At 44.5% G+C, this 26,534-nt stretch overlaps 1 protein-coding gene across 3 annotated transcripts; it reads right to left on the bottom strand.

Annotated features, from left to right (window-relative positions):
- Window positions 1-7,015: 7,015 nt before the first annotated feature.
- Window positions 7,016-15,210, bottom strand: LOC104144411 (potassium voltage-gated channel subfamily A member 1). 3 transcript variants are annotated; one of them, XM_068953876.1, is made up of 3 exons: window positions 14,190-15,210; window positions 10,692-10,794; window positions 7,016-8,357 (listed from the first exon to the last, which is right to left on the bottom strand). In XM_068953876.1, exons 1-3 carry the CDS (start codon window positions 15,063-15,065, stop codon window positions 8,329-8,331), a joined length of 1,008 nt encoding a protein of 335 aa, XP_068809977.1. In that variant the 5' UTR covers window positions 15,066-15,210; the 3' UTR covers window positions 7,016-8,328. The 3 variants fall into 3 exon arrangements, 2 of the variants coding, with proteins under 2 accessions (XP_068809977.1, XP_009673715.1); XM_009675420.2 differs by lacking the exon at window positions 10,692-10,794; XR_011142763.1 differs by lacking the exon at window positions 7,016-8,357 and having other exon boundaries at window positions 11,585-15,210.
- Between the last annotated feature and the right edge of the window lie 11,324 nt (window positions 15,211-26,534).

The raw sequence follows: 26,534 nt of genomic DNA on the forward strand, positions 1-26,534 counted from the left end.
GATACTGCCACAACAGCTTTATCCAAGAGGTATTAGAAATCTTCTGCAGACGGGTAGAACTTTTCAAGGTAGCTTGCTCTGTAAAAGTCTCCATGAAAGCTGACTTTTCTCCTGTACCTTAAATTATATCAGATTAATTTCTCCAGCAATCACTTACATTTTCCATAAAACGTTCCCAATTAAGTTCACACCTACACATTGTAAAAGATAAAAACTTAAATCTTTATGAAAACAGCATTGTGCTTATGAGGCCTATGGGCAAAATTAAGGATGTTCGCATATATATTTCCTTGCCTCCCACTTTTCATTCTATTATCTTAAAGCATATATTTCACATGATTATAGAACACTGTCCAGTCACAGAACACCGTTTTATGAAAAGGTACTTTGATGTGACTTTAATACAACTCTCCTTTAACGGACAGGGTTTTTTCCTACTTATCATCCTACACTGAAACCTGGCAGGTAAGATTCTTTCCTGTTGACCTTGCCATAGCTCTTATCTATGTAAATCACTATCATATGTAAATGGGAAAGAAAGATCTTCAGCTGGCTAGTTCAGAAGAATAAGTTACACTGATTTGCACCAGGATGTTTTTCATTTTATGTAGTTGCAAAGAGTTGCACAAGATACTGGCAGCAAAATTTCAATTCATGCATTCTTCAAGTTCATTTTTGTGCCCAGCTCTTAGGAGAAAGAAGTTAATGGGTATTTCCAAAAAGAGATACAAAAATTAAAACACTAACCCCCCCACTTCCATTCTGCTGCCTGTCTTCCAATTACATATATTCCAGTCCATGATGTGGTATCGTGTCGACATATCATCTGTTCTGAAGTAGCTCTTCAAGTCGGTGGATTTCAGCAGCCTTTTAGAAGTGCCATTACATGGATTATAACACAGATATTTGAAGATCAGGAAAAATATATCATAGCACTGTCAGATAGAATGCATGCTTTGAATACGCTGTAGCCATAGCAGCTGTATAATATGCAGCGATAGCCAGCTTCCATTTACTACCTTTAATTAATAATTGAAGAGACTGACTACCATAGAGTTTCAGATTGCTTTTTAGTATCCTCTGATATATATATTATGATACCCTATTTTAACACAGCACATGCCATCCTGAACATTTCCAAAACTCTTTACCAATTTAATCAAATGACACACAAGCTACCTTTCCTGTGTGGAAATGCAGCTAGTTCTGAGACAAAACACAGCTGCTTTTTAACAGCACCGTGGAATGCTACCAAACAACTAGAAGAGCAAATGAAATACAGACACGATGCCAAACTAGGCCAGAGCACAACTACAGCTCTGCCCTCACACCAGGAAGGCACCATAGTCTTTAATGACAACAAGATATTACTGCATTTCTCATCCCAAGCGCTGAGAGCATGCCCCTCACTGCCATGTTGGAGAGCGGTTCAGTATCACCTCAGAATGACTGAATCAGCAGCTTCAGGGTCTCAGTACCAAATCTGTAGACTTCTCAGAGCATTCAGCAACATGAATGTCACCTAAATCATGACATTCAATGGTGTTTTGGACAAATTAGCCACAGTACACAAAACAGACCCCATGGCAGTGTTCTGTTTCATGGTGGTTTTATGCCTCAAACTCAGGAAGATAAACAAAGCCATGGAGGATAAAGGACCTAAAAGTTAGAGCCAAAATGACTTAAATTACCCGGTGTGGTATGAAGTCTGCTGGGAAGTTGTTAATCCATCATGATTTATTGATCAAGTTTGTTCAGGGCAATCAAGGTTATATCTGATCAATGCCTTTGTCATAGGCAAAAAGATTTTATATCTGATATTTGGAGCCTTACGTGCAGTTCTTTCTTTTGTTGAACCATTGCTTCATTGAAACAATGACCCAGGGTAACTTTTGGGTCTTAACCAGGTTCTCAGCACTGTGACAAAAATGCATTATTACGCTCCAGTGATCTATCGTGGCTGTTAGTCTGTAACAGCACAGACACCCCTCTGTGGAGACATTACCTTCTGAACACCATGCAGTTACTGTACATACCAAACAGCTCCTGCAATATTCACATCTTAGCCACTTCAGGATTTAAGTGTTAAATATCACAGGAGTTAACATTAAAACCCCATTAACAGTAAATGCCCTTCCCTTGGAAGGCCTTTTTTATATCTAAAAATAATTTTTTAGATTTAATATCTAAATCTAAATTTAGATATTTAATATATCTTTTTAATATCTAAATAATTACACTAGAGGAATGTGTCCCAACTAAAAGATATCCTTTTTTAAATTTTTTGTTTTCTTCCCTAAATGAAAAAATGCCAAGATTACTCAATTTCAGCAAAAGCCAATGTCAAAAATTCCCTCCATTTAGGAGAAATCTCTATAACAGGTTTCTGGAACATTTCAGCAGACATTCATTTTCCCTTTTATCTTCCCAAATTCCGGGGGCTGGGGGACAGTTTGCAACAGAAATAACCAAACTTTATGACTTTAACTGATGCTGCATATATCAGGGTAACAGGAAATACACATTTCTGTGAGTAGTTCGAGAACATTTGTAAATTATTTATTTGCCTCAAAAAAGTCACTGTAGCAGTCAAAGTTCAGTAAGCAGAGTTCAGAATGATACTCAGCTAGCTAGAAATGGAAACAATGGAAAACTACCTTCCTTGTAAGCTGGAATTGGCTTTGCTGGGTTGAAGATGAATGCCATACACTGAAAACAGAAAGAAAAGGTCTAAGTCACCAGAAGACGACAAAAATACAGCTGAACATCTACCACTGCCTGCATGATGCCATCTGGAGGACAAGTGTCAGGCCTCTGTGGGCAGTCTCACCTCCAACAATCAATTCAGAACATATAGGGAGCTAAATGTCATGAGAGTGTAGATGTTCCTTCACGCAGAATTTAGTGCAGAATTTAATGTGCAGGGATTTGTGTTCAGAATTATCAAAAAGCAATGAGCTAAATCTTCAGTAAGTTAAACACTTAGATTTTTCTAACCGGAAAGAATTGTTCGAGTCTATATTTTGTTCTCATCACTAGGAATAGTCTGGAAAATCCTCGCAGTGCTTGTCTGGACAGTTAGGTTTCTGGCTGACTGTTTTTTTCTGCCTCGCTTGCTACTGAATTATTTTTAATAAAATTTATTCTTAGATCAAGCAAGGGGCATGATTCAGGCCCTACATACTCTTCACCAAGTAAAGACAACTCTACCAAAGGTAACGGAGGGACTGTAAAAAGAGACTGTGACTCTGTGGTTGTGGTTATGGGCACTAAACAGTGTGACTGTAGTCTTGCCTCATCCCCTGCCAATGAACTCACCCCTGCCAATGGAGGTACTGAGATGAGCAGTAGGAAGTACTTCATACAAGGACTGAAATGACAGAGGATCCTCCCCCCCACAAATACCCATTCTAGCAGGCATATTTGGATTATTTAGCTCTTAAGCATTAGCCCTCTTATCACTTGCACAACTCAAAAATCTTTAACTAAATCATTTCAAGCGTCTGTAGGCTGCCTCAAACGTGTCAGCCTAGGTAACCTTCTGACAGTAAACCCCAATTCACATTTCTTCTGGGTGTCAAATATCAGGCCTTCTATGTGAACTGAATACAGATGAACTTCCTGCTCCCATTCCTCACGCTGTGCTGATAACGAGGTAGGACGGTAATCGTGATCCATGAACTGCATCTCTACTCAGGCCTGTCCTCCTCTTAAGGATCTTGCAGCCTTTTATGCAGGTCTCGCTATTGCACCCAGTGACAATTGCAGGCTCCCCTGCAAAGCTGCTCTCTGGCAATCCGCAACTTCACCAAAACTCAAAGCCAAAAGTACTAGTGTTCCAACCCAGTCAGGGAGGAGGGGAGGTCCCCAAATATACCACCTTCAATTACATTTTCATCTTCTAGCTATAAAAGCTTTTTATGTAAGAGTCATTATTGTCTTCTCCCTGGAATAAAATGTGAAGTATTTTAGGAAGCTGTTAGAGAAGCTGAGTGGATTGAAGTATTGTTGTGCTAATTAAAGCTTCTTTGATTTTTGAACATTTAATCTGAATGCTCTATAACGCGAGCATTTTACAGAAAGACCAGCTATGGAATCTAATGCAGCTACCGGGGTACCTGTTAGAAAAATTGAGTATAGACTACTTCTAATCTTCTTTTCTTAGCAGTCTGAAAGGGAGCATGAAATTATGGTCTTCCTACAGAGTTTTCTGAACTGAAAAGTTGCAATCCTATTTACTTCTGTGGGCTTTGGGTTACCTCAAAAGCACAGCAGCTCCTTTTACATATTTGCAGAGCTTTGCTGGGAGTACATAATAGCCACTTTCAGGGGTAGCACTGAATCAGATGGTCTGATTTTCCTTGGCAGTCAGATTGTCTGATTCAGAGCATTCGCTCTGAGGGCAACTGATTCAGATGCTTTGGAGTAAGGTATGAGATTTTAACAGTGGATAACAACACACCTGTGAGAAAAGTTATCTTCTAGTTGCTGTGTGGTAAGGGCAAACATATTCACACCTTACTTTCATATATTTTCATAAATCAATTTTTCTGCATTCATCAATAAAATAGCACATGTAAGCTGAGTAAATTCCCAGAGTAACTCAGATAAATTAAATTCATGTTGAAATCATCAATATTTATAAAGTATCATATAAAAAGGACACCATGTTATTGAATGGACTCTTTCCCTCTCTATGTTAAAAGTCTGCTGAATTAGGGACAAAAAAAGAATGTATTAGTCTTTCTTCCCCTTAAAAACAGAGTGCCAGTGCAGCTGAAGGAGAAAGAGGAGTCTATTCCAGTACATGGATCATTAGCACATCTGTTACCTAAGTTACATCTGCAGACCCACTTTTTTTTCCCTTAGTGCATGTTACTTTAGAGCAAATCTACAAGACAAGAAGTGCATGGTGTAACCACAGGAAGGATTCAATAAGCAGATTTTTTGTAACTGATGAAGCATAAAAGGCAAGATAATAGGATTGGTATTTAGGGGAGAAACATTTCTATTTACTTTTAAGATCGACTAAGAATGAACTGAAGGATTCAACTAACACAGAACTCAGTGTCGGTGTTTTTATGGAGTCATTTTAGAAGGCAGAAAAACATGTTCTGGGAGCTGCATGCATGTGGTTTTGCTTTCAAACCTTCACTTAGCAAAACTGAACACATCAAAGTAAGTATCTCTGTACGAGATGTACCAAGGGGTACATTGACTATGCAGGCTGTGGGAAAGATGGGGCATCATAAACCATGACATATTGTAAGATACTGGTCAGTATAACAGTACCAGTTATGGCTGACTATTTTGTAAGCATCACGGTAAAGGAACCTAATGAGAACATTTTCCACCCAGAGGAGGCAGCATAGGTGGAAACAGGCATGACCTTTCTTCAAAACATGTATAATCGGGATAGACAAGATAGATAAGATAGACCAGGAAGGCACTCAGTAGTGAAGGCTTGGGGATAATGTTTCATAAGCTGGAGTAGGGAGCAAGAAGCGAGAAAACTAGTAGAGTGATACAGAAATGGCTAACAGTGCAATTGGACTGGATTCTGGAAAACAGGTTATGCTGCAGTGCTACAACTTGATATAAACACTGCAGCATGAACTGTGCTAAGGATGAAAAGGAGAAGATCAATAAGATCAATACTGTAGAGGTGATAAACAAGCTTTTTTTTTTTTTTTACATTGAAAGGAAGATATGAAGAAGCAGTGAGATTTTACACATAGCAAAACCCAAAGTCAATGACAGTGATGACACTCTTGAAGCCAAGTATGGACACGAGCACCTTGCTGAATCAGGAATACCAACAAGGAGCAGCTGACAATCAAATGACTTGGACCAGATCCATTTAAGAGTATTAGCTGCAAATCCTTACTGTCAGCTCAAAAAAACATGCTTCTGACAATCTAAGTGCAATTTCAATAATATTCTCTAAATGTACTTGAAACTACTGATGAATGAGGATTTCATTGATGCAAGCTTTTCTTGACCAGTAAAGCAAAATAAATAAGTAAATAAAATCACATGACACATCACACACAATATACTACAACATATATGCTTAGGGTATTTTCATGTCATTTAACTATATGTAATTAGCGTTCTACTGTATATGCATCCTACTGTTACAAAGCTCACATATCTACTGAAAGATCTGGTAGTCTTTCTAGATTGACTTCTAATACACAATTCTTTTGGTATCAAATAATTAGGATTAATGTTATTTCCTTCTTTATATATAACATAATAACTGGGGAAAATATATCAAATTCACAAAGAAGTAATGAAGTAATCTTTAAGACTGCTGACCTATCAAGACCAAATACCTGAAAGTCATCATATCTATTCTGAAGGGCAAGACAGAGCAGGCATGACTGCATAGGACCAGTTTGTGTGAAACATTCCCTAAAGAAAGACAAACAATATTCAGAAGAAACAAGACCAGATCAGTTTAACTTCCTTACATTCAAACCAAACCAAATAACATGATCCAAAAGACATGAAAAACACAGTTGTTAAAACCTGTTTTCAAGTCAGAGCTTATATAATAATTCTACAGCCAATGGTTCAGAATTAGGAAAGCATCTGTAATATGCTAATTGATACCCACAAGCCTTTGGAGAACACAACCAGTAATCTTAATCTTATTTCCACCATTTTCAGTGGAACTGAGTGCTGTCTCAGCACTGAAAGCAGCAAGGTTTGGCCCTAGAACATGACTCACTTGAGGTTAGATCAAAGCATACGGAAGCCAATGCAGTCAGAGGGCTTTGGCTCAAACCCTTGGGATAATGGCACCATAAAGCTTGAATTGACATTTACAAGCTCCTTGAAGCCCATAGTGACATTTCACACTGCCTATTGAAAGTACCATTTCCTATTTGTCCCACCCTTCAATAAGGAAACCATCAATGAACCAGCAATCCACTTCAGGTGGTGCTGTCTTCTAAGTGACAGGACAGAAACTAGAGTCCAGAAAATAACCAGACGGAATATTCCTAGGTAAGATCCTTAAAAATTATCTTTAATTGTTGCCAAGTATGAACAGATGAACAAGTACAGAAGCAGGTAAAATTGCATAGATGAAAACTATGCATTTCAAATAGTTCAAGAACTCATAACATTAGATATTCTAAAAATGATAAACCAAATTATTTCACTACTGGAAATAAAATGAGCTGTAACGTGACAATGAAAAAGTGTAAGCAGTTTGTAAACAGTGAAAATAAGTACAGCTGAGTCAGCTTAAACGGTTTGTTGCCCTGATGGTGCACTTCATATGGAGACTATTGAGCTTCTATGTTTAACATCAGTAATACTTATTCTTTAAAATCAGAGGTATGTCTGAGAGGCCATATACAGTTCTATGATAGCTGTTATTTATTCATTTCAAACCAACACACTGCAAAAACAATGGTTTACATGTCAAGGAAAGGAAAAAATATTTAATTTGAGTAGGTTATAGGTAGGGGGGTTGCTGAATTTAGTCATAAAAATATCCTTTTTACTTTTTGTACAAAATTAAAATCTACATTTGATCCCAATTACATTATAGACATGTCATGGAAACAATAACATGGATCAAAGACTAATGCACCTAAAGGAACTGAATGCAACATGTTATCATTTTCATTTATTATAGAAACCAGAAACAGAAGATGACTTTTTTATAACTTGAAGTGACATTTGCTAGAGTCTGTGAACAGGTGAAATATACAGGTTTACATAGATATTAACAGATATTTTGAGACAAATTTCAGTTAAGACCTCAGCTTCACTTTATTTCCTCTGAAAATATCAAAGCATAGTATGCCTTGACAGCATAAATTGTTGACCTCTCTGGTGGCGAGTTCACCTGCACTAAATGAAATAATAGAACACCCTGAAATTTCATTGTTGCAGATACAAATACTGACACCTTTAAGAATAATTGATAAGCATTTGAGAAAAAAATAAATTTGCTATACTTTATTAAATAAAGCCAGAACAACAGAAGAATAAACTCAGCCTGAAAAAGGTCCAACAAAAACTGAAATGTAGCTCCCTGATTAAAGCAGCTGAGAAAAGTAATCTGTTTCAGGCTTGTTATATACAGTCCGAAACAAGCTTGCCATGTTGTGCAATTGCAAGGACAACTTTCTAATTCCATCCAGCTCTGTGGCTATGAAAGGTAAATCACACTTTGGAACTGATTCTGCATTCCTGTGAGTCCAAAATTACCACAACAATCAGTGGAAACAGGCTGCTGAAAGACGACAGGATCAGACCTTTCCTGGAGAAGTGGCTAGAAGCTGTGGTACTTCCTTTTCCTTTATGCTAGGGAATTAATCCAGGATGTCTACCGCCTAAGAACCGTTATTAAGTTAACATCAGAAAGGGGGGAAAAAAAATAAAAAATATATATATATAGAAAAAATATATGTGCACAGAAGATATTATTCCAAAATACAACTTTCCACTCTTTTCTAATGAATTTCAGATTTCCTGTCCTTGCGTTTACTTTGATTTTATTTCAATTAATACACATGCATATAAGAAACTGCACTGTCCAAGTCTGAACTACGGAAGAGTGAAATTTGCCCTCAGTTCCTCATACTTAAAATATAATCGATTTTTTTATGTTACATTTATGCTTCAGCACTATAATAATAGAAAAAAAACCTCTTTGTACATCTTTTTAATGAAAACAATGGTCCCCTAGTCAAAACTTGTCAACAAAAGTTCCCACTAATTCAATTGTTAATTTGGACCAATGCAATCTCTGATGAACTATACACAGCTGATTCACTAAGAAGGGTCTGATCCCTCTACCAGGCAATATCATTATTGAAATCAATAGAATTTTTGCCCATTCTTTTCCAGTCCCTAGTGCATTGTACTGTCTTTCAAGCACCTGTCCAAATGATTGACACTACATCAAGTTAAGCATGTGCACAGTTAGAGAATTTCTCAGTGGACATTAATTTCCTTGGGTCAAGATCATTGCCAGGGTAACTTCACAGAAGGCAGAGGGATTGATTCTCCTCACATCTATAAATGCATAAATCGGGAACAAATTAAGGAAATCACTACAATTGTACCAAAAGACGATATGTTAGCGCTCAGTAAGCCAGGCTTTTCCAGCACTCACCACTCCACTCTGTCTCTACAGATGCTCTTGTTGCGTACTAAATGTTTTGTGTCATGTTGGTACGCTCCCCTCAGCCACCCCCTGCAAAGAACGGTCACTTCCATTACATTTAATGATTACTAAAGGCTTGTCTCTCTGAATGAACTTGTGAGGCAGATGAGGTAAACTGCATTAAGCCCCATTGTGTTCAGAATTAAAGCAGCCTTAATTCAATTCAGCTTACTTTCCTCCCAAAAAGAATGAACCCAAATCAGATTAAGGCTGCTTTTATACTGCAACAGAATGTCCATGCTGGGCTTGAATGTAGTTTAACAAATCTACTTTAAATGCACACCTTTCATTAATTTGGATTAGCTTTCCTGAACTCCCCGGTGGAGATATGGCTGACGAGATTCCATGCAGGGAGTCTACATGGATTTTCTAGGACGTCGTGAACTCACACCCCGGCTTACTGCACGCTAACTTCCTCTTGAAGACAAATTAATCCAGTTCATTGCTTAGGCTGGAGCTGCAGCACAGAGGATTGGAGCTCTTTGCAGCCTGGTAGCAACTGCTTGATTCTATTCTAAGGAAAGAGGTACAGAGCCTTTCATTTCCCACTTGCTCCTCTGTCTGTTCCCTAGTGCCCTATACAGCTAAGGGTAGTAGGACCAGATGGGGAGCTTGGGCTGTGATACCAGTCTGTGGGATTCCTGCCCACTGCTGCCCCATTTCATTACTACCTCTGCACCACAGTACACTGCTGCCTTGGTCACACCATACAAATGCCCTCATCTGCTTTACAAAGCTGCCAAAGAAAAAGCTGTTTGGAGGCACCTAAGAAGGCAGCACTGAAGTGGCTAGTAAAGGGGGCCATATGCCAGTATTGCTGCCTTGCTTAATGAAACTGCAACCCAACTAAGGCTCCTGTATCTACTGATATCTCTAGACAGCATAACATGGACATCATTTCTGGGAGCTTCCTAGTAAAAAAATGGTGGTCTCTTCTGTCTTTCAGAGAAACACTAAACCAGCCATCAGTTCATTTCCAGTCCTCTTACACTGACAGAAATAACCCCACAGAGCTCAAGCTGTGCAGCAAAAAGAAATTTAGGACTAAAGGGGAAAGAAAAGAAAAAGAAAAGAAAGATAGAAAAGGATGTTTACTGGTAGGAATAGGCAGTTTTTTTAAGTGCACCTGCAGACCCTCAAAGACATTTCCACTCTTCTGTGTAAAGGGGGTAAGAACTTTTTTTTGTTGTTGCTTTTTGTGTCAAACTTGCCTGAAATGCATGCCTGTGCTACATGAGGTTAATCCCTGTACTCCATATTTACTGAAATCCTTTCAATGAGCTATAAATGGGCAAAGCAACATTCAAGCTCCCCAAGCCACCCCAAGCCCCAATGATCCATCCCCGTCTCCTGACAAAGAACAATTGCTGTACACAGCACTTTTCTCTTCACACACAAGAATAATTATCATTCTGATCATTAAGCTAAGGTGTGGATACCCAACTAGGACAGAATTTAAGTTACCAAAGTGAGACCTCATCTCCCAGACGCTACTTACTGATCATCAGTCCCACAGCAGTGAATTGATTATTGCTGTTTAGTTGTTTGTTTGATAAGCTGAGTGCAGCATTCAAGTCCGTTTTGACATGAGAAGTCATATCCTAGAATTTAAGAGTTTGGAAAGATCAGGACCTCCAGATTTTGATGGGGAGATAGGTGTACAATGGGCAGGGGTGAGTGAGTAGGGGACAGGAAAGAAGCTTTGCAACATCTACCTAGAGGATATAATGCCCTTTTTTATATGATGCTTTGCATTTCTTGCAGGAGCTAGAGCTCCCTCAGTTCTTGATCTCTTTCTCATCATTAAGATTCACAGAGCCACACAGTGAAAAGTAAAGTCAAGTCCTTCTGGAAATCTGGCATGTCAGGCTTGTGCGTAGCTGCAGATTTCAGGTTTGTTTTTTGTTTTTTTTTTTACTCTAAGTGCTTTGATTTTATGTGTGTATGTGCATGTGTGTGCACACACATGTATTCACACACACACACACACACACACATATATTTATACACATATATACATATATCATATAGGAAGGATAGGGGAAGAAGGGATCTGTACAGTGGGGAAGTGTTCAACAGCAGTTGGCCACATGCTAAGTGCAGAATGAAGATCCTCAACTTTCTCCATTAAAAAAAATAAAGATTAGTGCCTACATTAGTTAAGATCAAAGGCTGTTATCTTCCAGGGCCTAGCAGTCAAGGCTGGCAAATTGCAGAAAATGCCTTCTTCTAGCTTTGCTTCCTTCACCAGATCATGGTGAGAATAGAGTAAAGATAGGGACCAGAAAGAAGAATGACTTGAAGGATCTGTGATGGGACTTAAAATCTGATGTATTGCTGAAAGTGGATGGGGAAGGCAGGGATAAGCACTGAAAAGCCGCTCTCACCTACCTCCTGGGGAATCCAAGGGAAAGAAAAGTGCAGCCCTCCAATCTGGTTGCCTGACTAGGTGATGCTGCAGTTAACGCTGGTCCTAAGTTCCTCCTATATCCTGCTGTTCTGGGAGATGCTGCCAAAGAACCATCTTGGGGAAACGAAGGGCAAATACAATGATGGCAGTGATGTTTCTACAAACAACCTAGAGAAATTTGGTGTCTTGCATAAACATAACTATGACTTATTTGGTAGAGGCAAACGCTGAACCCTGCAGCATTGGACTGGCAGGGGAAGGAAGGTATACTGTGGGTACCGGTGGTCTTTGCCCTCCTCTCTGTGTCCCTGTCACCTACGTTCTTTTTCTTTCCTCCTCTCTTTCTGTTCTGTGCCAGGAGGCAGCACAGACCACTCCTGATCCTATGTCAGTGCCTTGCCACTTCCTCTGTTGTCTCTGATCTTCTTAATTCCTGGAGGCACTTTCAGCAATTCAGTGGATATAAGATAAAGGCACTGCACAACTACCTAAATCAATCTGTTGAGTTTCTTCAGTGAGTTTTAGGGGAATAAAAAAAGTATTAAATAATGACTGCCAAAGAAACTAGCTGTTGCAGTTTGGATGCATATAATAGATAATTTTCATTTACATTCTGAGAATGCACCAAAAGGCATGCATCTGCACCTTTCAATTATAAATGATACTAGTTCTTAGGTGTTGCTATACATAACTCGACTTCTTAATTTTCCATATAGCTTTCCCTTTAAGGGATAGGATATGTTCCTTTCTGACAATGCCTAGACAAAAGCCAATACATTTCCCTGAGCAATGCAGGAAAACCATCAAGTTTCTCTAGTCAGTTCATTCAGGCCCTCAGTTTAACAAGCATTTTTTTATTTTGTTTTTTATTATTATTATTATTATTATTGAATTCATGCATTAATTAATTTAAGTTACACCTTAATCAAATAGGCCATAATGCTGAATATTTGAACATGCTTTGATCTCCAAAAGTTATTGTTCCCATTTGACTAACATACGCACTTAAATACAGTACTTTAAATTACTAGTCAACGATTTAATAAATTAAGGAGTGCACTTTTGGTGAATGCAAATCAAAAATAAAAAGGAAAGAAAATGAGAGATAAAGGACCTATTTTTAGAAGAGTCAGTTCAAACGAAAGCTTATCTGCTATTGTCTGAGGTAACGTTTCAGGCATGCGATTATAAAATAAATAGTATCAAATTCAAACATGCTAATATTAAATTCCGTTGTGCTATCTTGCAATAGAGGGACTAAACGTTTTGTATCCAGTTCTGGACAGGAAAAAGGAAAAGTGTGTTTAAACCATCTGCACTTAAGAAAACTTAGCAGCATTGCAGATGTTTTGTTTTCAGTTTTGTTTGTTTGTTTTCCTCTTTTAGAATAGTTCTTCTAAGGATAGCAAAAAAAATCAGGCTTAAGTGTATTTTTAATAAGGTGCTGTGTGGATCTCTAGATTAGAACTATGTAATTTTTCACATAAGGGGTGGAGGGAAAATTTGCACTCCTTCATAAAAACAATGGCAAATGCTTGCTGCATATTTCTGCTAAACTTTTTCTTTATTATCTGATGCACTTTCTTGCAATTGTGCAGTTTTGCAGAATATTTTTACTGGAATCCATGCATATGCTTTATAGCTCTAAAAACCGTCTTACTTAGTTTAAAGTTAACTTAACCAAAAAAAAAAAAAAAAGAGAGAGAGAGAGAGGAAAAGTTTAGGTTTAGCATCATATGGTTTAAAACTAAACTAGTTCAAATGGTTATCGTTTATCATGTGGAATTTTTTTTTGTTATTATTATTAAACAAAATCTTATTTTTCATGGATCCTGGAAGCTTTTTTATCACTGAGCAAAAATTCGCAATGCAACAATGCATTTACGAGGTAAATAAAGCATTCAAAGACTATCAGTAAAGCATCTACAAAGTGTGACTATGTCACTTAAAGTCTTCACGCTGTGAGTGGGGATTTTGGTTTTTTGTTTATACATCAGTCAGCAGCTTGCTTTTATTAACGCAGTTTTGGTTGGCTACAGTGCAGTTGCCAGTTCTGAGATTAGCCTCTCTAAAATTGTCTATGCTATTATTCATATCCTCTTCGATTTCCATGTACTCAGATTTGCTGATTGTGGAGGAGCTGCGGCGACTGAGATCACTGTCAGATGCTAAATTAGGGGAGCTAACGTGAAGTAACTGAGCCTGTTCTTCCCCTTCTGTTTCTCGGTGGTAGAAGTAGTTGAAGTTGGACACGATGACAGGTACAGGCAGGGCAATTGTCAGCACACCAGCGATGGCACACAAGGAGCCTACGATTTTGCCTCCAATTGTCACAGGGTACATGTCACCATAGCCCACAGTGGTCATGGATACCACCGCCCACCAGAAAGCATCAGGGATACTTGTGAAATGAGACTCAGGTTCTTCAGCCTCAGCAAAATATACCGCACTAGAGAACAAGATCACCCCAATGAAGAGAAAGAAGATTAGTAAACCTAGCTCTCTCATGCTTGCTTTGAGGGTCTGTCCCAAAATCTGGAGGCCCTTAGAGTGCCGGGAGAGTTTGAAGATTCGAAAGACTCTTACCAGTCTGATGACTCTCAGGATGGCCAAGGAGGTGGCCTGCTCCCCCTTCTGAGTCCCCTCCCTCTCGGCCATCTCAGTGCCCAGGGTGATGAAGTAAGGGATGATGGCCACAATGTCGATGAAGTTCATGATATTCTTGAAGAAGTCAGTCTTACTGGGGCAGGCAAAGAAGCGCACCACTAGCTCAAAGGAGAACCAGATGATGCACAGGGTCTCCACAACAAAGAAGGGATCAGTGAAGATGTTGGATTTGTAGACTTGGGTGGTATTGTCAGTACGCTGCACAGTATACTCCTTGTCCTCCTTCAACTCAGGTAATGTCTCCAGGCAGAAGATCACGATGGAGATGAGGATCACCATAACAGAGACTATTGCAATCACCCTCGCAGGCCCAGAGCTCTCTGGGTACTCAAAGAGGAGCCATACTTGGCGCTGGTATTCTTTCTCAGGTAAGGGTCTCTCCTCATCTTTGATGAACCCTTCATCTTCCCGGAACTTCTCCATGGCCTCCTCACCCAGCTCATAAAACTTGATTTCCTCAGAGAACATGTCTAGGGGCACATTGACCGGCCGGCGAAGCCGCCCCCCAGACTGGTAGTAGTAGAGGATGGCATCAAAGCTAGGCCGATTCCGGTCAAAGAAGTACTCATTGCGCAAGGGGTCAAAGTACCGCATGCGCTTCTTGGGGTTGCCCAGCAGTGTATTGGGGAACTGGGCTAAGGTCTTCAGCTGTGTCTCAAAGCGTAGTCCAGCAATGTTTATCACTACGCGTTCACAGCACTCATGGTCATCGTGGGCAGCAGGCTGATAGCTATCCTGGGGGTGGCCAGGTAGCACAGAAGTCTCGTCCATGTTCTCTCCAGCCATTACGGTCATGGTGGCACACAGGATGGGAGACCAAGGGGCAGGGAGGAGAAGGGAGGGTGAGGAGCTCGAGGAGCAAGAGGATGGAAGGGAGCACAGAGCTTCAGGGCAGTGCAGTGGAGGATGGTGGGGGGTGGGTAAGGGGAGGCTTAGGGTCTGCAGGAAGGGATGATGAGTTGGGACGGAGAGCTTGAGGAAGGGATGGAAGAGCAGCCTAAAGGATGGACATACCCAAGCAGGGAAAAGAGAGGTGGGATGAGAGGAAAGGCATCAGGGATGAAGGGAGGGTGAAGAGGGGAGGGAATAAGTACCTTTGGGGGGAGGGGGAAGAAGGGAGGTAAGGTGACGTGTCCCGTCCCCCCAGGCCAGGACGCTGGAGGTGTATGGGGCTCACACCCCGGCTGGGGTCCCCTCCCCAGCTGTCTCCTTTTGCCTTTAACTCGATCCGGCTGCTTTTCTCTCGAACTCGACCATCGTCACGGCTGCTGTCACAGAGTTACCACACATGTACATACACACACACACACACACACACACACACACACACACACAAATAATTAAATAAATCATGGGGCGACTGGGAGGTGAGTCCTTGCAATGCCAACTCAGCAAATTTCCATCACCTACCCCCTCCCCCACACCCCACTGCCCCAGTCCTCTCCTCTTGTGCGCTGGGGAAGAAGGGATGGAGATACTCTGCTTTTGAAGGCATAAAGCTCACTTGCAGGATGGAAGCTGCCAGGGAGGAGAGAAACATAATAAACCAGCCCCCAAGCCCCACCACACACACACTCTCAGGCGCAATGGATTGACTTTCACATCAGCAAGAAACATCCCGCTCTGCCCACTACGGCAGCACATACGAAGCCCTACGCGCTCCCACACAGCCCCAGATGCACACCAGGACTGCCAGAGCAGGAAGGGGGCTGATCCAGACCCCCGGCCCTGTCCTGTCCTGAGCTCCTCGGGATGGCTTTCCAGTGAACTCGCAGGGTCAGCTCCTCCCATAAGTTTCCTGCCTGCCACACTCCCTGTTTTACAGGCTGTGTGGACTTAGCTGAGCACTGATAACTTCATCACATCAATGGGAGGGTTAAGGGGATGGGGAGTGGAGCATCTCCCCTTTGCTTCACAGAAGCGAAACACAAGTGAGAGAGAGACAAGAGGAGGGAGATCGGGGGCAGGGGGACCAAAAAAAAAGAAAACACCCAAACTGTTCAAAATAGAGAGTCCAACAGTGGAGAAGAAGGGGCTTTTCCTTACCTGGTCCGAGTGAGATGCAGTGGTTAGGAGTAAGAGCCAGTGCTGGAATGCGTCAAGTCGTCTTGCAGCAGCATCCAAAAAATCAAAACAAAACACAAACCGCAGCAGCAAACTCAGCCCTCTTTCTCCTCCTCTTGCGCCCCTCTTTATAATACAGTGATCACTTTACAGGGCTGCCTTCGAGACACTGAAATATTGATACACTGGCTTAGGCTGCATCAAGGGCGAGCGGGTTTAATTAGTTTCTGCCGAGAACCGCAATAGAGGGTGGGGGGGGGGGGGGAGGAGAGTGGAAGAGAGTGCAAAGTACGTTTTTCAAAACGCTTGAGTTAATAAATCAAATCAAGGAGTCCTAGAGAGGTGCTGGTTCTCCTAGTCTCTGCCCTTAAGGTAGCTGGAAAAGGAGCCGGGCGCTGGGCAGCAGCAGCTGGGGAAATGTCAGAGAGCCGCAGCCCCGCAGCCGCATCCCTGGAGTGGATCTTGGCTCGTCCCAGCAGCAGCAGCAGGAGGCAGGAGCTGGACGCGTGTGGCAGAAGCGAGGAGGCTGCTGCATGCATAAGAGCGAGAAGCAAACTCGAGCCATTTCTTGACGCTGCAGTATCAGCAGAAACCTGAGCGCTGTTTGGTGCAGCTCGGGGAGCGGGGGGGGGGGGGGGGAAGGAGGCGGGGGGCCGGAGCGGGGGGGGGGCCGCTCCGCGCCGCACCGCTCCGCTCCGCGCCGCACCCCGGCAGAGCGCGGGGCCGGCCGCCGCCGCCAGCGCCGCCGCCCCCGCCGCCGCGGCTCGCTCCGCGCCGCCGCCCCCGACGCAATGCAGGCGGCCGCCCCCGGCCCGCGGGAGGCGCGGCGCGGCGCGGCCCGGCCCGGCGCGGTGCGGAGCGGCCCCGGGCCCCCGCTGCGGGGCGTCGCGGCGCGGTGCGGCCCCCTGCCCGCAGCGGGCGGCGCAGGTGGGTGGCGGAGAGCGAGCGGCGAGCGGGTCCCTGGGGAAGGCGGCGGGGGGGAGGCGGGAGGCACAAGTAGGCGATCTGCGCCCCGCAGCCCCCCTGGAAGCTGCCCACAAGCTTTGGAGTGCCACCCGCCTTCCCGTCCCCGCTTCTTTTACGTAACGGCGAGGCCTCCCCTCCCCCGAGGCTGGCCTGTGGGGAGAAGGCTGTGTTGCTTCCTCCTGCAAGGCACGTCTTTCCCTCAAAAAGCTTTGCCCCGAGCATGCAGGTGCGTGGGGCTCCCTCCCTCCGCCTCGGCCCCCCGAGCTGTGCAGACGGGCAAAGCCCGGTCTGGGGGCAAGAGGAGGAGAGGGGAAATCGCTCCCCCTCCCCCCCGCCCCGGCCACCTCCCGCGCCTGCCCACCGCGGCACCTGCAGCCGAGGCCGCCGGAGTGGTGCAGGGTTTTACCCAGTCCCCGCACGGAGCTCGCTGCTGCATCCGCGGCGGGCGGCGGCTGCGCTTGCAGTGTCCGGCGCCCCCGCGGCGCGGCACGGCATGGCACGGAGCGGGGGTCGCGGGCACCGTGCTGTCACCATCCGTCCCAGCCTGCCGTGTGCTCACTGATGGATGGGGTTGCACCGACGGAGTCTCCCGAGCACATCGCAGTGGGATCTGAGTGGCGTGCCTGTGACTGGGAGGGAAGAGTTAATCAGAAGGCAGCGTGTTACAGAGAAGTTGCCCTTTCGTGCTGCTTTAACCCACTGCATTAATTTAATTGATGAATCACAGAACTTCGAGATGGAGAAGACCCGTTATGTCATCGGCTTCCCTCCCCCTGCCAGTGCGGGATTGTTCCCTGCGCTCTATAATCATGTACATTATATAAAAGCCTGCTGCTCACTTTGTCAAAGCAGGAGAGGTGATCAAATACAACCCAGGCCTGTGTAATTTGAAGCACTCCAAAGCAAGTAACACCAAGTCCCTGTTTAACAGACCTGGTCTCATTAGCTTTTCACTGCATAATACATTATCTTCACTTAAGATCACTGTGTTAGCAGTCCAAAAATACCTAAACACCTGACCTCATGGGTGGTTTCTGTCTTGTCTTTCCTTCCCATTATTTATCCCCGTATTTTTCTTTGCTAGAGTACAAATGATTTTAAAATTCTGTAGCCCTAGCTGTACCATCATCACAGCTACTCTGCATGCCGAGTTCACTAGCCCTGTTAGAAATGAAAGTGCAAAGGAACAGATTTCCTGTCTAGCCTAGTACGTGCTTTCTTTTTAGCGAACAACACATATGCCAAAAGTCATGTGAGAAACTTCTGACGAAGTTTCTCTTCTGAGCAAGAAAAAAATCTCTTCCTACCAATCCTGGGCAAACAATCAAAAAGTCAGTAAGTGGAAAGAGACTCTTCTCCCAGTGAAAGCTGCAACTGGAAAATTGCCTATTTGACAGCTCAGCATCAGCACCCACCATTGGACCCAGCAGCCATAGACCCTGTTCAAACCAAAACCAAAAGCAGAAAGGCGGTCCCTTTGCCTAAACTAATCAGCCTGTTTTCAGCCCTTCAGGAAACTCAGCTACAGCCTTTGACTCAATATCCTCTTATGGCAGTGAATTCCACGCTTTGATAACACGCTGCGCAGAGCTGACTGCAAAGTATTCAGAGAGGTCTGCATTCAGTGCGCTTGGAATTGCTTTGCAGAAACAACTCTGTGAGCGAGCATTCATCCAAGTCTAGTGCAATATTATATACCCCAGATCCGCTGCAATATTATCCAGGTCTGGTGCAATATTATATATAGTATGCTCAAAGACAAATACATATACGCAGGCTTGTGATGAAAATTCAGATCTGACAAGCAGCAACCTAATTTCAAGGTGCTGTTCCAACCTTGGCTTCTTGCATGATTGCAGACAAGTCTATCTGTTCTGCTTTAATATCAGAACAACAGGACTAAAAGTGCTTCTCTTGCTTGTCACAACTGCTTAGACTATTCTCTTGAGGGCTGTCTTAGCACAGCAGAACCCAAAGCCTCTTTGGAAGTGGGTACACCAGTAGCAGAAAAAAATAATAGTACCCTTTCTTCTTATGTTATAAGACAATGAAAGGACAAACAAGGATATTGCTCCCCCCCCCCATTCTGAATAGCTTTGGACTCTTCTGTATCTCCATTCTAGCCTAACTATCAATCCTGATAAGCAAATATGCTGTAAGTTAAATAATTTACTAAGAAAAGTGGACTATTAGCCATTAGGTCACTGAAAATCTTAAGGAAAATAGATTAATGAGCAGTAAAACGAGGACTTGCAAAGAGGACATATGTTACACTTTACAATGGTAAGTAGTTTGAATTAAATGTTGAGGAATGTAAGGAGACATGCACTTGCTGCCAAATTTTAAGTCAGGCTGCTAATATTTTATGCTTTTTATATGATAGAAAATGGCCACCAGCAAGAAGAGGAAATCCCCCCAAGAGTCAAACTGAGAACTTCAGTTCAGGAACAAAAGTTTCCATAGCAAGACTACAAGTTGCAAAGTATCAAAAGCTTGAGATAGACAGCAGGCAGTATTTCAAAACCACTTAGAACAGCTGCTTTTAAAAATCTCACTAGGCACTTTTCTGTTTCCATAGATGAGTAAAAATCAGTTGTTATTCCTTTCCTTACCCCTTACTGATGGCCCAGATTTGTGTGGTGGCAGGTCTGATGTTACAATGCAAATAGCATTATGCTCCTCCTCTAGCCATTCTCCATGAAAAACACTGACACCTGAACTCCCGAATGGAAAGTGCAGTCAGTCTGCAGTGCTAGTGCTGATGAGCATAAGCAGATGGGGAAGCAGCAGGCTTTCAGAGTTGCACAGGTTGAGAAGCTTCACTGCCTTCTTTGATGGTTGCTGATGTAACTTTTCTTAAGCGACCAGAACTGATAGACTCTTTGTGCCAAAGATGGCTTGGTACAGCAAAAGCTATAGAGAAATTGCATTTCTGCAAGTTCAGAGTCTTGCCTTCTGGAGAAAGCTGAAGTCTTCCCTGCTTTGCTCTGGCAAATGAAAGACTTTTCCTGATGAGAAAGAGCAGGAGGATTTTTGTTTTGGGGACTTTTTTGAGAAAGAATAGAGTTATTGATTAAACCTCATCTTGTAAAGGTTAAAAGAAAAAACACAACTGTATTGAATGACTGTAAATCTGAAGCCAGATTAAAAAAATAACCGTTGGTCTTGCATGGTTTCTGAAATAGGCTTTAACCACTGTCACCAAAGAACCTGAAAACTGCTCATCAAAATCAACAGACACAGCAGCAGAGTGGATTTCGCAGCATGACATATTTATGTGTATGTCATAAGTGACACTCACAGCATGCTAAAATTTCCTTGATGTGAAGAGATAGCTCACATGATAGAAACCATTGCAAAGCCTAAAGTGTCAAGCAACTTCTGGATCCTTTGAACCTTATGGATTTTCATTTTCATTTTCATAAACATTGTAGCCCAAATTCATCTAAGCCTGGAAAACACTCTATTAACATTATAGCTCCATTCAGAGCTGCATAAAGCTGTAAATGAGTTGTGCAAATGTCACCATAGGCATCATTTGATGGCCCTGGAGACATAAGATGCAATGCATAAAGGAAGACATTTTGGCCTAAATTTGACCGGCAGATTTTTCTCTCACTCTTGATGATCTATGGAAAGAACTAACAGTTAGAGCCCAGGGTGAGCTTGTAGTGCTGACATTTGGATTTTATTCCTTAGGATAAAAAAAGGATTTTTAAAAGGTTTTTATCTCTTAATACTCCTTTATGAACCTTATTACTATCCCCTAGTGTTAGTGGGCATTGTTTTGACAGCCATAATCAAATCTCATGCTTCAAAACATGCTGATACTCCATGGGAGATGATAATAACTTCTGTTCCTGCCTGTCATATTATTTCATTGTTCTTCCTTCTCCATTTTAATGCATAAAATATGAGCCCTATATGGTTAAAAGGGCCTATCAGTGGATCTAGTTCTGTTCGTATACAGATCCTGCAGGTGAATGCTTGTGAAGGATGAAGTAGGAATTGCCCTCATTCCCATGTATGACCAGGTTTGCTGATAGAACTGGACTGGAGAGAAAAGATGCCACCACCTTGTTGCTTCTTCTCCATCAATAAATTGGATATGGGCAGAATGTGGCAGTAACAGGATATCTGAGGCATGAGAGAACAGAAAATGTACTCTAGAGGGTTGAGCCTGGCTTTATTCTCCTCCAAAAATAGCTGTATAACCAGTCAAAATGGGAGGCAAAGTGCTAATCCACCTCACAGTGCCAAAGCTACCCTACAGAAAATACCGAAGTCTTGCATGCATGTACCCCTAGGAGAAATACAGTTCTACGTAAGGAGTAATTAAAAATCTTAAGCAACAACATTTTTACTGTTCCACGATCACCTCTACCTACCTGTGACCTTCTTTCCTGAGAGCGCAGCCAACAGAGGCAGTGAACAGACGCAGCAGTTTGCGCAGCAGTTTGCGCAGCAGGGCGCCAGAAGGCAAAGAAGGCATCTCTCCATTTTGCACAGTGGTGTGTCCTTCCCCGGGGCATGGTCGTGACACGCGGCAGAGCACGTTCCCCAGTGGCTGCTGGAGGTGCTGCATCAGCTGTGTCTGAGGCTTCAACCCAGACAGACCCTCAGACAGCAGATGCAGCTCTGCAGGTGTTAGGCTGCAGGGAGTGCCTGGGGCCTCTCCGTGGGGCCTGGGCTGACAGTCAGCTCTCCTGTGTGAGGTGTGCTGTGGTTGACCAGTTGCGTCACCAGATAAAGGAGTTACGGGAGGAGGTTAGTAGGCTGCGTAGCATCCAAGAGGATGAGCGGGAGATTGACAGGGCGTTCTCGGAGACTGTTCAGCTCCGGGAGTCCCCTGTCCCCACTGCAGCGGAGGTGTCAGAGGGCTCAGCACCGTGTGTAAAGGTGCATCATAACGCTGTTGAAGAGGGCTGGAAGCTGGTGACCTCTCGTAGAAGGAGAAAGGCTCTTGCTCCTCCTCAAGACTTACCCTTGAAGAACAAGTTTAGCGCCCTCCAAGCCGAGGAGGAGCTGGGCATGGCTCCAAGGGAGGCAACTGGCCTGGCAGACCCTGTGCTGTGCAGCAACCCCCGGAAGAAGCGGCGAGTGATTGTTGTGGGTGACTGCCTGCTGCAGGGGACAGAGGCACCTCTCTGCCGACCTGACCTCTTGTCCGGAGAGGTTTGCTGCCTGCCAGGGGCTCGAATAAGAGATGTCATGGAAAGACTGCCAAGGCTTGTCCACGTGTCGGACTACTACCCTCTGCTGCTCTTCCATGTGGGTGCTAACGACACGAAAGGCAAATTGGAAACCATCAAACAGGACTTCAGAGCTCTGGGGATGGTGGTGAAGGGTCTGGGAGCCCAGGTCATTTTCTCCTCGTTCTTGCCTGTGGGGGGAAAGGATGGGATCCCCCCTCACGATCACAGGCCCTAGTTCTCGTGGGAGACTTCAACCACCCTGACATCTGTTAGGAAGACAGCACAGCTAGGCACAAGCAGTCGAGGCGGTTCCTGCAGAGCACTGAGGATAACTTCTTGACACAGGTGGTGGAGACGCCAACGAGGAGAGGTGCAATGCTAGACCTTATATTAGCAAACAAAGAAGGTCTAGTTGGAGTTGTGAAGGCTGGGGGCAGCCTTGGCTGCAGTGACCATGGGATGGTGGAGTTCAGGATCCTATGAGGAAGGAGCAGGGCAATAAGTAGATTGCAACCCTGGACTTCAGGAGAGCTGACTTTGGCCTCTTCAGGGACCTTCTTGGAGGAAACTCATGCGGTGGGGCCCTAGAAGGAAGAGGGGTCCAAGAGAGCTGGTTAATATTCAAGCATCACCTCCTCCAGGCTCAAGAGCAGTGCATCCCTCTGAGTAAGGAGTCAAGCAAAGCGGGCAGGAGACCTGCATGGATGAGCAAGGAGCTCCTGGCCAAACTCCAAGAGAAGAAGGAAGTCTACAGAATGTGGGAAAGGGGACAGGCCACTCGGGAGGAATATAGGAATATATTGTCAGAGTGTGCAGGGATGCGACAAGGAAGGCTAAGGCCCAGTTGGAATTAAATCTGGCAAGAGATGTCAAGGACAACAAGAAGGGCTTCTTCAAATACATCACTAGCAAAAGGAAGACTAAGGAAAATGTGAGCCCGCTCCTGAATGGGGTGGGTGTCTTGGTGGTGAAGGATACAGAGAAGGTAGAGTTGCTGAATGCCTTCTTTGCTTCAGTCTCCACTGCTAAGGCCAGTCCCGAGGAATTCCAGACCCTGTAGACCACAGATGAAGTCTGGAGAAAGGAAGACTCTCCCTTGGTCGAGGAGGATCAGGTTAGAGATCTTTTGTGCAAACTTGACATCCGCAAATCCATGGGCCCCGATGGGATGCACGCACGAGTGCTGAGGGAGCTGGCAGATGTTATCGCTAGGCCACTCTCCATCCTCCTGGAAAGATCCTGGAGAGCAGGAGAGGTGCCTGAGGACTGGAAGAGCGCTAATGTCACGCCAGTCTTCCCAAAGGGCAAGAAGGAGGACCCAGGAAACTCCAGGCCTGTCAGCCTCCCCTCCATCCCGGGAAAGGTGATGCAACAGCTCCTCCTGGAGGTCCTCACTAAGCATGTGGAGGACAAGAAGGTGATCAGGAGGAGTCAGCATGGATTCACCAAAGGGAAATCATGCTTGACCAATCTGATAGCCTTCTCAGATGGAATGACTGGCTGGGTAGATGAGGGCAGAGCAGTGGATGTTGTCTCCCTGGACTTGAGCAAGGCTTTGGACACTGTCTCCCATCACATCCTCCTAGGTAAGCTCAGGAAGTGTGGGTTGGATGAGTGGACAGTGAGGTAGGTTGAGAACTGGCTGGATGGCCGAGCTCAGAGGGTTGTGGTGAATGGCGCAGAGTCAAGTTGGAGGCCTGTAGCTAGCAGTGTCCCCCAGGGGTCAGTCCCGGGTCCAGTCTTGTTCAATGTATTCATCAATGACCTGGAGGAAGGGATAGAGTGCACCCTCAGCAAGTTTGCTGATGATACTAAACTGGGGGGAGAGGCTGACACACCAGAAGGCTGTGCTGCCATTCAGAGAGACCTGGACTGGCTGGAGAGGCGGGAGGAGAGGACCCTCCTGAGGATCAACAAAGGCAAGTGCAGGGTCCTGCACCTGGGGAGGAATGACCCCTGGCACCAGTACAGGCTGGGGGTTGACCTGCTGGAAAGTAGCTCTGCCGAGAAGGACCTGGGAGTGCTGGTGGACAACAAGTTAACCATGAGTCAGCAATGAGCCCTTGTGGCCAAGAAGGCCAAGGGTATCCTGGGCTGCATTAGGAAGAGTGTTGCCAGCAGGTCGAGGGAGGTGATCCTGCCCCTCTACTCAGCCCTGGGGAGCCTCACCTGGAGTACTGTGTCCAGTGCTGGGCTCCCCAGTCCAAGAGAGACATGGCCCTACTGGAGGGAATCCAGCGGAGGGCTACAAAGATGATGAGGGGACTGGAGCACCTCTTCTATGAAGAAAGACAGGCCAGCAAGAGCTGGGCCTGTTCAGCCTGGAGAAGAGAAGACTGAGAGGCGATCTCATCAACGTGTACAAGTATCTGCAGGGGGAGTGTCAAGAGGATAAGGCCAATCTCTTCTCTGTGGTGCCCAGCAACAGGACAAGAGGCAACGGGCAGAAACTGAACCACAGGGAGTTCCATCTGAACCTGAGGAAAAACTTCTTTACTGTGAGGGTGGGTGAGCACTGGAACAGGTTGCCCAGAGAGGTTGTGGAGTCTCCTTCGCTGGAGACAGTCAAAACTCGCCTGGACACGATCCTGGGCAATATGCTCTAGAGGTCCCTGCTTGAGCAGGGGGATTGGACTAGATGATCTCCAGAGGTCCCTTCCAACCTCAACCATTCTGTGAAGGTGAACTACTAGATTCTTCTTGTTTATCCAACCACCTACTCAAGTCATTAACACACAGAGACACCGTTTAGCAATAGTCAGGGGTCCGTGTGATGAGGTACAGGCAATCCAATGCGGGGAACCAGTCCCAAATTGCTATAAACCTCTGGAACAGATAGAGCCACAGAAAGTTTTGAGCCATGCTGCTGCAAAGTCAGCACCTGGAGCACTTATTGATAGAGCCCTGACACAGTAGGGATAGAGTCAGATAAAGGAGCCCCTGCATAGAGGGGTGGAACAATCCCATTGTGTCACCTTTGGGCATGGCGTGAAAGTGCGGTGCGAGCTCCAGCCACCAGGAAGCATGATGATGAGTGCTCCTGAAAGTTGACTGCAGCGCTGACTGGACTGACACAGGCATAAAAAACGTTCATACACTGAGCATGGCTGTACTGAAAGGAAGAAGGACCACAGGCGTTGCCCCTCCTGTTACTAGGCAAAGGATTGAGCACTGTGTGCATGTGTGCACATGCACAAGATTGGATTTCATTTAATGCAGGACAGGCAGTAATCCCTGCAGATACCAGAGCTGACATCAGGAAATGAATATATGTCTTCATACTCAGGGACAGAAGGTGCTTGATTTGAGTCAGGCATCCATGCCCATTGCAGAGCATATGACCCAGTGTGAGGTGTGAGCATAATACCCTGATCAATAATGACTCTCTGCCACTTCAACATGCCTTTGGAAATGATGGTTTCTATGGGTGTGAGAAATGGACAGCCTACTTTCTGAGAGGGGACTCTGGAGGATGCTCTGGTAAGAGGTGATGAGGAGTCAAGCTGTGCCTTTGCACAGTATAGTATGCCTAAAGCTCTGCTCTAACACAACTCGTAGCACACTGCAGCAGAATTTAAGTGATTCAGCACTTAACGGGGCAGATTTAAGTACCAGATGTCTTGCTGTGGGTATCACAAATGAAAAAGAGTGAGAGGAAACAGAGTTGGCAGCAAAAACAGCAGAGGGACTGCTAGCAAAAACAAGAGAGTCAAGGAGGGATCCTCACCTGGCAAAGCTGGGCCACAGAACGCATTTTCCCTGAGACTGGAAGAGAAGCTAGGAAAGCACAGACTGAAGAAAAAGGTGTGGTGGGGGTTGTGTTGCAGCCCAGCAGCTGGGCTTTAGAAGCAGTTAAGCTAAAAAAGCTGCTCACTTAAAAAAAAAAAAAAGAGAGAGAGAGAGAGAGAGAGAGAGAAAGAGAGAAAAGCCAATCACTTGAGGCCACTGTTCAGAGCAGAGCAGATCTGAGGTCAGACAGCAAGAAGCAGCACAAGCGATAGCCAAAGGAAAGCAGCTGCAATCTGGCAGGGATCATCAG

This window comes from Struthio camelus, chromosome 1 (genome assembly GCF_040807025.1).
Source record: "Struthio camelus isolate bStrCam1 chromosome 1, bStrCam1.hap1, whole genome shotgun sequence".
NCBI classification, from domain to species: domain Eukaryota; kingdom Metazoa; phylum Chordata; class Aves; order Struthioniformes; family Struthionidae; genus Struthio; species Struthio camelus.